Source organism: Sesamum indicum, linkage group LG5, assembly GCF_026168435.1.
Source record: "Sesamum indicum cultivar Baizhima isolate 11 linkage group LG5, ASM2616843v1, whole genome shotgun sequence".
In the NCBI taxonomy this organism is placed as follows: Eukaryota; Viridiplantae; Streptophyta; class Magnoliopsida; order Lamiales; family Pedaliaceae; genus Sesamum; species Sesamum indicum.
This window is the reverse complement of record NC_142661.1, coordinates 18,891,182-18,902,923: the sequence shown is the minus strand read 5'-3', so window position 1 is coordinate 18,902,923 and position 11,742 is coordinate 18,891,182. Positions and strand designations below refer to the sequence as shown.

Genomic DNA, 11,742 nt, shown 5'->3' with positions numbered 1-11,742 from the left:
AATCTTGTTCCAAATTGATCTGCCACCTAAACAGAAATTTGAGCAGTGGGTGTATACACCCTCAAAATTTTTTAATCAATTTTAATTTAATTTAATTTAACTAATTATAAAATAAATATAATATAATTATCATATGATTATTATTTTTTGAACTGTACACCAATCACATCGTAAGTATATTGTATTGATCATATAATTTGTTCAAATTTATCAAACACATCTACCTTAGATTTTTTTTTTTCTATCTATGTTAGAATTTTTCATACAACTCTTTTGTGTTTCCCGAGTTTTTAATACTTTCAGCAATTTTTTCTTTTTTTTGATTGAATTTATTATATAAATCAGTAGATCAAGAATAACAAATCAATACACCAATAATTTTTAGCAATACCAACAATTTATAATTAATAAATAAATCCAAGATTTTACATTCTTGCTGCATTACAGCTTGCAAAGGACATCATCATGCTGGATTATGAATTATTGAATTAAGAGGGTGTTTGGCTAAATTTATAAGCTCTTCAAAATATTTTATAAAATATTTGATATTTGATAAGCTCTAATAAAATATTTGGCTATATTTTTTTTACAAGATCTTTTAAGTTATATAAAATTAACATGCAAGAAGACAAAAATATCCCCATACACTCTCTCTCTCTCTCTCTCTCAACAGACATGCTCTCGCTCTCTCTCTCACAGACACACACTCTCTCTTTCTCTTTGTAGGATTCTTTTTTTTTTATTATTTAATTTTTCTAACATTCGGAAAGAGCAAATTTTTCTAACATAGTTAAATAAAAATAAGATTGGTATTGATATTGTATTTGTTAAAAAATATAAATTCAAAACATTATAACTTACACGACTAGAAATAATCATTGTCTTAACAAAAAAAAGTATCAATTATATATTTATATTAATATTGTATTAGCACGAGATGTAGATATATATGTTATTCTTATTCAAAACTTTAGATAATAATTCATCAGTTTTTATTGTAAAAAAAAATTATTTATTCAATTTTTATTTGGAATTAAGTTAATATGTACAATTTATAAAAGTGTTTTAAATTTTTTTAAAGCAAAACATATTAAAAAGTAATAACTTATTTAATTCTAATAGTATCATGCCCATTTTAATTATTTTACCAATTAAAGACCTTATTATGCTAAATACCCTAACATCTTATAAGATATAGGAGCTAATCTCATCTAACTTATATATGAAAAACAATTCATCTAAAATAGTAATATCAATATTAAATTTAAATTTTTATCACATTTCAAGAAAAAATATAATTTTAGACGTGTAACTATATATAAGGTGGCAATTTTCATGTTCTTTGAATTTGACATTGTTTTTATTTAAAATAAATTATATAATACAAATAATATATTTAATTAATTTTTTATTTATTATATTTTTAAATAAAGTTGAATATATGTAAAAAATTTTAAATATCAAGATTTGATACAATAATTTTTATTAACTAATATAATATATATAAGCATATTATAAAAAAAAAAAAAAAAAAGATAATCGGGGAGGGTTCAAGATGGGCCTACGTTAAAACCCAAACCCCGCCCCGATATACATTGTTTTTGGGGTCCAGACCCGTCTATGAAGGACGTAAACCCGGGGCAAATGGGGCGGGGCCCCAACTTACCCAGGCCTGTTGCCGTTACCCTAATTGAATCCCCAATCACCATTGGCAAAAAGCTCTTAACACTGAGAACAAAAGGGGGGTTAACTTCAAGAGGATGATGAATATGTGGATTTTCCTCAACACGTAAGGATCCCGACACCTGCTTTCGATGATAGCTATCAATGCCCCCCCTTGTCGAACAACGTAAATCTCCTCGCACGGCCACTCCGAGACTACGCTGTCCCCGCCGCCGCTCAACAGGCAGCCGCAGTAGCAGCCTAAGATCAGCATCGACGCCAACAAAAACGCGGAAGCCCACCACGAAATCTTTTGTGCTCTCGACGATCTCTCTGGTCTATCCATCACTTGCATGTACGTTTCCGGTTTCTTTGAGATTGTACGTTTTCTAGCTGTCTGTATTTCTAGGGTTTGGGAGTACGTAGTGGTAGTAGAAGGCAAAGGAAGAGACGCATATATACATAGGGTTGCTGACAAAGGAGTATATATATAGTACGTAGTAGGATTTTGAGTATGACATGATGTCTTTTTGTACATAAGTACATACGTATTACGTACGTACTAAACTACTCGCTAGTAATTAAACGTTGATGCATGGTTGTTTGAACTAATTAGAATTCTATTGAATATTAATTGCATTGAGTTACATATAGTCTGATCAATTATATGTCAAGTATAATACACTTGTGATGTGATTGTTTTAATTTGGTTAAATTCAATTTAGGAAAATTTTGATCCATACTAAATTTGGTCGGACCTGAACCAATTATATGAAAACACTTGTCGTATGATTAGTGTACAGTTCATGAAAAGTGATCAATCACATGCCAAGTATATCTCACCTGCTCTATGATTAGATTAGTTGACCGAGCTTGATTTGGTTTGAGCTACATGTGTACTATAATACACTTAGCATATGATTAATTTGATTGGATCAAATCTGATTTCAGTTAAAAAAAATTCCTTGTGCTAGATAGTACTTTCCTCTTTTCAATTTATTCCTTAGTCAAAATTTAATCAGTAATTTCAAAATTATTAATCATTCCCATATCCAATCACTGCAAAAAATTAATTATTTCGTAGTATATGTTAAGAATATTAGTAAATTAACATTATTTGACATATATAATCAAAAAGAAAAAAGAAAAAAAATCAATTATAATCAAAATCGAATAGAGGCTTTTCGATTTGGTTTATGATTTTGAGAGAATCGAACTTTCGATTCGATTCAGTCAATTGAACTGAACGTCCCTACCGTCAACTGTTAAAACTTATTGGTGAAATTTATGAATGACAATAAGTTGGGATTGGATCCAGAACTTGACTCGGACCATCCTGTTTGGGGTGGATTTTGAAATCAAAATTAGGTTTGGGTTTTTAGTCTTTTGAACTCGCCTCTGCCCAAAATCGATTCTTTTAATTTTGTAATATATTTCTTATATATTTATATATAAGAAACATATGTCTATATGTATATATATTTGATTTATACTTACATATAATACATAAAATTAATTTTTTAAATACTTACATGAATACTTTATAAGTATTTTAAAGTATATATAAGTAACAATTTTTTATTTTTTTTAGATTCTAAAACAGGCCCATATATATTTATAAAAAAGATTAACATTTCCATAATATTATTATCTCATATTTATAAAATTAAGAGAGTATTATTTTAATACTTTAATATTAAATTATGTCTACCAAATGCGTCGGGTCCCGAAAAATTTGTTGACAGGTCGGGTTTTGAATTTTGACAAATCCACTACAAAGTCGGGTTTTGAATTTTGACAAATTCACTGCAAACCCGACACGCTGCCATTACTATAAATATTATAAATATTAAAAATTTCAACTTTTTTTTACTTCAAACGCTCAACTTTTACTGCAAGAACTACAATTTTCTCAATAATTTTTTGCCACGAGACAAGAAGTTCGTGCAAATACGTCCTGGACACTAATAGTTGTTTCAAGAGAAACTGCGTATGTGAAGAGAACAATATTGCTGTTCTATAGGCAAAAACATTAACTGAAACTTAATCCGCAACAATGTTAGCAGTACGAGGAAGACTTAAATGGCTGATACCAAGGCATCAAAGCATTTCATTTCACCTATGAACATCGAAACAATCAGGGCTTCATTAAATTTTCCTTAACAAAACAAAGGACTTGTTCCACGTTAACAGTCCATGCGACTGAGACAGGAGAATGGTCTGACCATGGGTTGCTTGAGTTCCATCTGCATCCATTCGTTACATCACAGTTAGATCACTGTTGTCATAGAAACATTCAAGAATTGAGAATATTAATGACGTACGTCTTCAATCCTTGGTCCATTAGCGTATGCCCTACACAAATGCCCTGCGTCTCCACCCTCACGACTCCCTTCTTGAACGTAAAGAGGTCCGGCCTAACTAACAACGCAAAACTCACAGGGTCGTGAAGGAAGATTCCTGAATTATGTAGCAATGGAGAATAAACTACGATGACCATGAAGCAAAATTTGGTAATTTTGTTTAACTAACTATGAAGATTACCGTAGACGCCATCAGATTTGACATGCCAGTCGCGGTAAAATTTGCACATTTCACATATAAGTTGTGCGTGCTTTCCTTCTGACCTCCTTAGCTCGTCTAGGTGTGTGTCTGAAAACAAGATATTTAAATAAATACTGTTTCGACATGTGACAGTGCTAATGAAAATTTTTGTCCAAGATGCATTATGTGATTGGTTCGATCCAGCTAGATCTAATCTAAATAACAATTTTTGCAGTTCCTGACAGAACATTATGAAATTTGGAAGTGACTAACCTGTCAGTTGTACTTGCGTTGTGATATTTATGCCGACAACATCAATGTTTGCCCCAGAAGTGAATACGATGTCTGCAGCTTCTGGGTCACCGTATATCTGCCAGTCACATGAATTTGAAGTAAACAACATTGTCTAAAGAAATTCTGAACTAGGAAATCGTCTTAATTAAGGTAGAGTTCTGAATTGAGCTCTATTGGCAAGAACACAGAGAGAATGAAAATAACCACATGTATGAATAAAGTGAACAGTGGAGATCAATCGCAACATTGTGTCAAACAAGAGTTGGCTCTATATGTGACTTTTGCAGTGAAATTTAATGAGCAATGTTCAGACAATGCTACCAACATTTGCTTCAGCTGCCGGAGTAACGTTTCCTAGTGCAAAAAAAGCTCCACCTAGTATCACCACTCTCTTCACCTTGCTCGCAAAGGATGAGTCTCTCTTTACAGCCTAAATCAAGAAACGAAGATCTCGAACAATTACAACCTAGACGACTAAAATTCAAAAGCTGCAATGTAAGAAATAGAGACATGACTTACTAGAGCCAGATTTGTTAGCGGACCCAATGCAAGAATAGAAACTTCACCAGGATACTCAGAAACCTCATCAACCAAAAATTCAGAAGCAGATTTATTGGATTTCTTGGATTTGGGAGGGGGGACAAAGATGTTCCCCAGTCCATCGGAACCATGAACAAAGTCGCAAACACGTGGTTTTCCTCCCTGTATCGAAGTTTAAAGTATGCTCATCAGGTAACAGGGAGCAGAAGCTAGCTAAACTCAGATATAAAGGCTGGTTAGCCATTCTCCTATACTAATCATCCACTCTGTTCCAGCATGGAAATTAACACTCTTGTTACCTTTAGTGGTTCAGAACTGCCCTCGGCCACAGGAACATCCGGACGTCCAGCAATCTCGCACTATCCTTTTTCATTAAAAATGAAATCGATCATGCATATGTCTAAAAACAAGAACCTGAAAAACACACACACTCTCATAACACAATGGGATTAATTTGAGGAAAATGCACACCAGAAACAATGCATTGCGTGTCGCGTCCTCTGTGATAACGTTACCAAAAATTGTTGTCAATCCTAATATCTCTACGTCCGGTGACCGGAACGCCATTAGTATTGCCATGCTATCATCTGCATATTTCAAACAGACCGTCGTATATTTCAGAAACATTGAAAATGGCAAGCTGTGGAGCTGGCGTGGTCATATCCAACAACTGGTAAGAAATTATGCAAGTCTCAATTCCAGTTGCATTCTAGTCCTGAATCTTTCCAAGTTCTTAAGTTTCTTTTCCATATAATTCCTTCATTCATCTGAATTTCTCACTTATCAACTCAGGACAAAGGAAGAAAAGGGTCAATAGATCCCATGAACGAAAAGGAAAATAGTCAAATATCATCAATGTTATCAGAATGTAATATTCTAGCAGTTCCTTCTACCATGTTTTGGTCTAATACCCAATAAAAACAGAATCCAAGAAAAGCCAAAACTTGAAAAAGAAGACACATTTACTCAACAATCTCAAATACAGACAATTTCTAGTGTTTTCAGGTGAAATTTGTAATTCATTTCAAATAAACACAGATCAATTGAGAAGTTATCAACCAAACAGGACAACGTCAACTAAAACAAACCACAATCACAAAGCGAAAAAACGGCACAGGCATGAGGGTATATGTTCTCACCAATGCCGGGATCGGTATCAATGATGATTTTTTCAGGTTTCTTGGCAAAAGAGTTGTCGGGAACCTCCATTTCTTCTTGATATTACAGAAGAAGAACAGACACGTTAAAGGGTCCCAAATAGGGAATGATCGTGTGGCTGTGTATGTATTTAAACACACACAACACACACGGAGGCGGAGGAAAAAGGTGTGTACTTTTTTGTCAGTGAAACAAAAAGGTGGCAGTTGTATTGTCAAACTCTGAGTCTTATGATGATGATGATGACATCCTCTTTACTTTGATAATAACCTAAAATATAGGATGTAAAAGATATGTATGTTGCAATAAAGTCGCCGCTCCTGACGCCCCAAAACCTTCCTACTCCCAAGCAACACCAATCATATTCATCTCAAAAAATTTAATGGATTAGGTGATATATACTCATCTTTTTTTTTTTATCTAGTTAACTAAAAATTCTTAGTTAAATCATATCTGGTCAAATTAAATTAATTATAGAGCAAATATGAATATTTGTGATTGATCATTTTTTCTAATTATGCATTAATTGCATTGAGAATGTATTATACTTATCATATAATTGATTCGTGTCCGCCCAAATTCAATTTAAATTAAAAAAATTTCTAATTAATTAGGATTTAATGTAATGAAAAATTCTTGCCTAGAGCAAATTTAGTCAAACCAAACCAATCACAAAGCAAGTGTATTAAACTTGCTATATAATTGATAACTTTTTTTGAATTATACAGCAATCACACGATAAGTGTATTGTACTTACATATGATTGGTTCGGGCTTTGATCAAACTGGATCTAAGCTATAATTTTCGATAATGTAATTTCTCCCCTATAAAATTGAGATAACTTTTAAAATTTTACAAGGGGGTAAAATGTATTTAACCCAATTAATTAACATGATTGAATACTTAACTGCGAAAATGATGATAATAAAACTTTTTATAATTTAATGATTAGTAATGGCGTGGCAGATAAATTCTTTGAACTATTTAACCGCACGCAAACTTACAATACCAGTAATAATATTTTTCGCCAAAAATTAAAAAAAAAAAGGTGTGAAAAATGTATTAAAACAACCTCCATTTTATTCCACAATCTCACATGCAAAGCAGCAACTTTTGTTTATCTTTTTTATGTATATCTATATATATATGATCATATGTTTATTCTAAAACATATATATATAATTATAAGTACATTTACTATACTACAGCTCGTCCTTGGGAAATTTTGATTGCGAAAGAGTTTGGTTGCAGGCGGCGGAGGAGCTCAAGCTTCGCAACCACGTGCCGTCAGCCACTGGTGAGTCCGTCTCGTTGTTCCGGTGCCATGACCAATACGCGTGGCTGCTGTTCACAACCCTGAGACGTGCATGTCCGAAGCTTGGTTCTTGATAGAGTGAGATTGAAGGACTAGGTTTCTTGAAGCTTAATCATTAACATCAATGAATCATGATTAGTAAGTTATACTCCCATCTACATACATGCACACAACAACTTGTACTACTTTTCTACGTACGTACTGTTGACAAAATTATGTAACATTAGTAATTTTGTTCATCAATTGCGTTTACGTACGCTTAGATGACTAATACATCTCGCCATATTTCTTTATAATTGGATTAAACATATTCTTTGTTTCATAACTTAAGTTATTTGGCATTTTCGTCGTTTAATTTTTTAGGGTAGAATTTTAATCATTCATCTTTTTAATTTTCGCATTCAATTATTTTGTTTGTCGGAATTCACCTCCACAGGATAGAAGGGTGAATTCCAGTGTAAAAATAATTGAAATTGCTGAAAATGAAAGACACAAGATCAAAATATTAGCCTAAAAAGTTAAAAAGAAAAAAATTATTGGCAGAAATAGATCAATGTATAGTAACAAAAATCCTAATTTTAAAATTTCACGTGAGAAACATATGCTTTTTTTCCAGTGAGAATGATGAACTCGAAAAAAAATGACTAAAATTATGAAAATTAATAAATAAATACGATGGTTTTTCTTTAGGGTTTAAAAATACAAGACCAAAATACTATCTGAAAAGTTAAAGGACAAAAACATCAAATGACTTAAATTACGGAATCAAAAATACATCTTAACCTATCTTTACCAGTTTGATCTATCTGAATATCACAAATATACATAAATAAACTCATAAGTTAGACGTACAAATACATTACTTACCTGGTAGCCAGCCCTTCTCTATTCCCTCCATCGCCAATGGTGACATGAATAGGACCACACTCATCTGCCTTCCCATCATAAATCCTAGTCTGCAATTATGCACAATATTCATTAATTACATTTCCTTGAAAATGCAATGAGATTATCGAAAATTTAAATAACGATTGAATTTTTAAAAAAATTGTTAAACTTAATTAGCAATATATGAAAATCGACATACACAACAGTAGCTAGCTGGGGTTATAAGAATATGCCTTGGAGATATTATAATTAAATTAAATATGAATTTTGCTCACAAATCGTTCGTATGCATGAACATGCCCTGCAAAGACCACATCGACACGAGCATCATACAACATCCGTTCCATGGACTTCCTCATTTTTTCACCTTCACCTCTATGAGCACGATTAGAATTGTACCAAGGTGTATGGACCAATGCAAATATCCAAGGTGTCTTGACCCTATCAACCTTAATCAAATCAGATTGGAGCCACTTGTACTGATCTGAGTCGACATCATAGTCAGTGTAAGATCCAAGCATGATTATGTGGGTCCCAACCACGTCAAACGAATAGTATAGATTTGTTGTGGACCCACTTTCTTGGTACGGCATTCGCCATCTGGCATTGTAGGCCCTGAAACCCTGAGGATAAATTATAGGGAAAGCTTCTTTATCGTGGTTCCCTTGGGTGACCATCCATGGCCGGGTGCTAGCGTAGGGCTCAACCAAGCGGCCGAAGGAGTCCCACAGTGGCTGTAGAAAATCAGCATAGGACAAATCACCTGGTAGTAGAAAAACATCATAGTCCCTAGCACCAATGTGTGCTAAGGTTGATTCTGTCCATTCTGTTTGCCCTAGGTCTCCTGCATTTATATAGAACTTTTAGACAATAGGATCCAAAGACGATGATTTGACATGTGTTAGAGTCAAATTAAATAAGAGGTATTCAATTTAAATTTCACTGTCGCGCATTTATAAAAAAAAAAAAAAAAAAAAAGTTTTGCTTGTTGGGCTTCACAAAAAAAGTACTACTTGACTGTGAAGGCGCATTAGATATAAATATAATTCTTTTTTTAATAGTTTAGACTTTTATATGAGATGATGATTCAATACTTACCAGCAACAGCAAATTCAAGGGGAAAAGCCGATGGCGGCGTCCGGAAGCTGAACTCCGGACCGTAGCCACCACATCTGTAGTAATATATCGTGCTAGGCTCCAATGGTCCAATTTTGACATGGTGAATTTCTCCTGATGTATAGAGGAAGTAACGGTAGGAAGTGCTTCCCCCAACAGCCGATTCATTGTATGCTCCGGCCGTCTTCCCATAATCGACTACCGACTCAACTTTTCTGTCCTTGGTAATCCATGAAATCCTCATATGTTCTTCTCCTGCCAATGAAATGTGCACCTACCAATTCCAAAAAAATAAATTGCCAAAATAAGTTTCATATTGTTAACTAAATACATTAAATATTATGATTATCCTATTCAATAGATAAAGTTTCTAGACAACAGGTCATGCATGACTTATATAAATAAAGAGGAAAGCAATTTTAAATTAATATTGTCCCTTTTTAATAGTTTCAACATTCAAATGATATGACCATTGTTTGTAGGGAAAAAACATCATTTCACTTCTGTAATTTAGGGGAGTGATATTTTTTATACGGCATGAATTGATTTCCATAATTTAATCTTATAATTTTAAAATTTTGAAAATTTTAGTCTTTTTTGCTAGAAAGTTACACGTGACTTGCATATGACCCAAAAAATTATAATTTTTAATCCTCATGTAATTTAAGGAGTGACATTTTGGTCCTATATGAATTAATTTATAGACTAAAATTGTGAATAGCTGGGGTGTGCAAGTCACATGTAAATTTTTAGCCAAAAAGGACTAAAATTGCCAAAATTTTAAAGTTAGAAGACTAAATTAAAAAAATAATTCGTGCAAGACCAAAAATACTGCTCTTAATAAGTACGTGCAAACTAAAATTTATTTTTTCCTTGTTTGTATGCGTGTTCTGAACTCGAATCCAAATCAAGTACATTAATTTCGAACATAGGATCCGATTGAACTACTAGAGATTAAAGTACATATGTAAAACGCCGGCACCTGTTGAGGATCAGAATCCGATCGGTGATGCTGCCACGAGACGGACGGCCGCAGACCCGGACGCGTATATTCCGTTGAACCCTTTGTAATGATGAAGAGGAAGAAGAGAAGATTTTGCAAAAACATTTTCATATTCAATAGATATTAATTAGAACTGTTTATGATTATAAGGGTTATGAGAGGCTACGTACAGGCTAGCTAGCTACTGTTCTATTTATACAGATTGGAAAGGAAACGTGAAAAATATTAGCAGGATTGCAATGGCGTGAAGAAACTAAGTTGGGACAATTTCTGGATATGCTTAATTACTACAACATGCGGTGATGACCAGATATAGATCATGCAGTGTTACTTACGTGCAGCATTACTGTCTTCATGCAACAGCTTCTCACTTTTCTGAGATTGGATACAACGTACCATAAAAAAATAATGTTTGTTTGTAAATTGTTAGGCCGAGGTATTGTTTTTGGATCAAGATTTTTGTTCTGACCCGATTCGATCAAATATGAATCAATTATATGATAAGTGCAATATACTTGTCATGTGATTGGTGTACTGTTTCGGCTAAACCAGGTGTACAATATAATAGAGCAGCTAGAGATAATTAAGTAGGTTATTTATTTTGGAGTATCCGAATAAATCTTCAATTAAAATTTAAAAATAAGAGGCGTCGACGTCTAGGCCAATTCTATTTGTATAGGTATTTAATATGGTACGATTTTCTGTTACCTGGAAATTTCATGACGGGAGGGGGGTGCCAGAAAACTGATGAGTACATGCCACTCTCTTTCCAAATTATGTACATTTGATATTGATAATAGTATATATTGATGGTTAATAATTAAAAAATTTATCATGTAATTATAAATAATTCTAAAAATAAAAAATTGAAATGGGAGACTAATGGTGTTTGTATGGGTTTATAAGTTCTAAAATAGGTGTAAAGAATTATTTGTTTTTTTTTTTAAAAAAAGAAAGAGTTGTAAGATTCAAAAAATAATATGTTACGACCTTATAAGCTCTTTTAGAAATAATAATAATAATAACAGTACAACAACAACAATAATAATATAATGTGCTTTTAATTTATTTTTAAAATCTTAACAAGTTTAATTATTTTAAATATTAAGTAAGAAAATGTTACAATTTTAGTCTTGTTAGCTAGGGGTGTGATAATTATGGTCCTATTCAAATCAAACTTCGTAATTTGATTCTAAAATTTTAAAATTATAATAATTTAGTC

General features: G+C 32.8%; 2 protein-coding genes across 2 annotated transcripts; both read right to left on the bottom strand.

Annotated features, from left to right (window-relative positions):
- Nucleotides 1-3,533: 3,533 nt before the first annotated feature.
- Nucleotides 3,534-6,445, bottom strand: LOC105161768 (uridine nucleosidase 1). The gene is made up of 9 exons (XM_011079577.3): nucleotides 6,180-6,445; nucleotides 5,512-5,627; nucleotides 5,340-5,399; nucleotides 5,020-5,202; nucleotides 4,826-4,930; nucleotides 4,480-4,576; nucleotides 4,207-4,314; nucleotides 3,987-4,122; nucleotides 3,534-3,908 (listed from the first exon to the last, which is right to left on the bottom strand). The coding sequence occupies exons 1-9, from the start codon at nucleotides 6,247-6,249 to the stop codon at nucleotides 3,800-3,802; spliced, it is 984 nt and encodes a 327-aa protein (XP_011077879.1). The 5' UTR covers nucleotides 6,250-6,445; the 3' UTR covers nucleotides 3,534-3,799.
- Nucleotides 6,446-7,258: 813 nt separating this feature from the next.
- LOC105161767 (purple acid phosphatase 22) lies at nucleotides 7,259-10,671 on the bottom strand. Its single transcript, XM_011079576.3, has 5 exons — nucleotides 10,500-10,671; nucleotides 9,500-9,791; nucleotides 8,677-9,245; nucleotides 8,381-8,469; nucleotides 7,259-7,620 (listed from the first exon to the last, which is right to left on the bottom strand). Exons 1-5 carry the CDS (start codon nucleotides 10,629-10,631, stop codon nucleotides 7,401-7,403), a joined length of 1,302 nt encoding a protein of 433 aa, XP_011077878.1. The 5' UTR covers nucleotides 10,632-10,671; the 3' UTR covers nucleotides 7,259-7,400.
- Nucleotides 10,672-11,742: the final 1,071 nt, after the last annotated feature.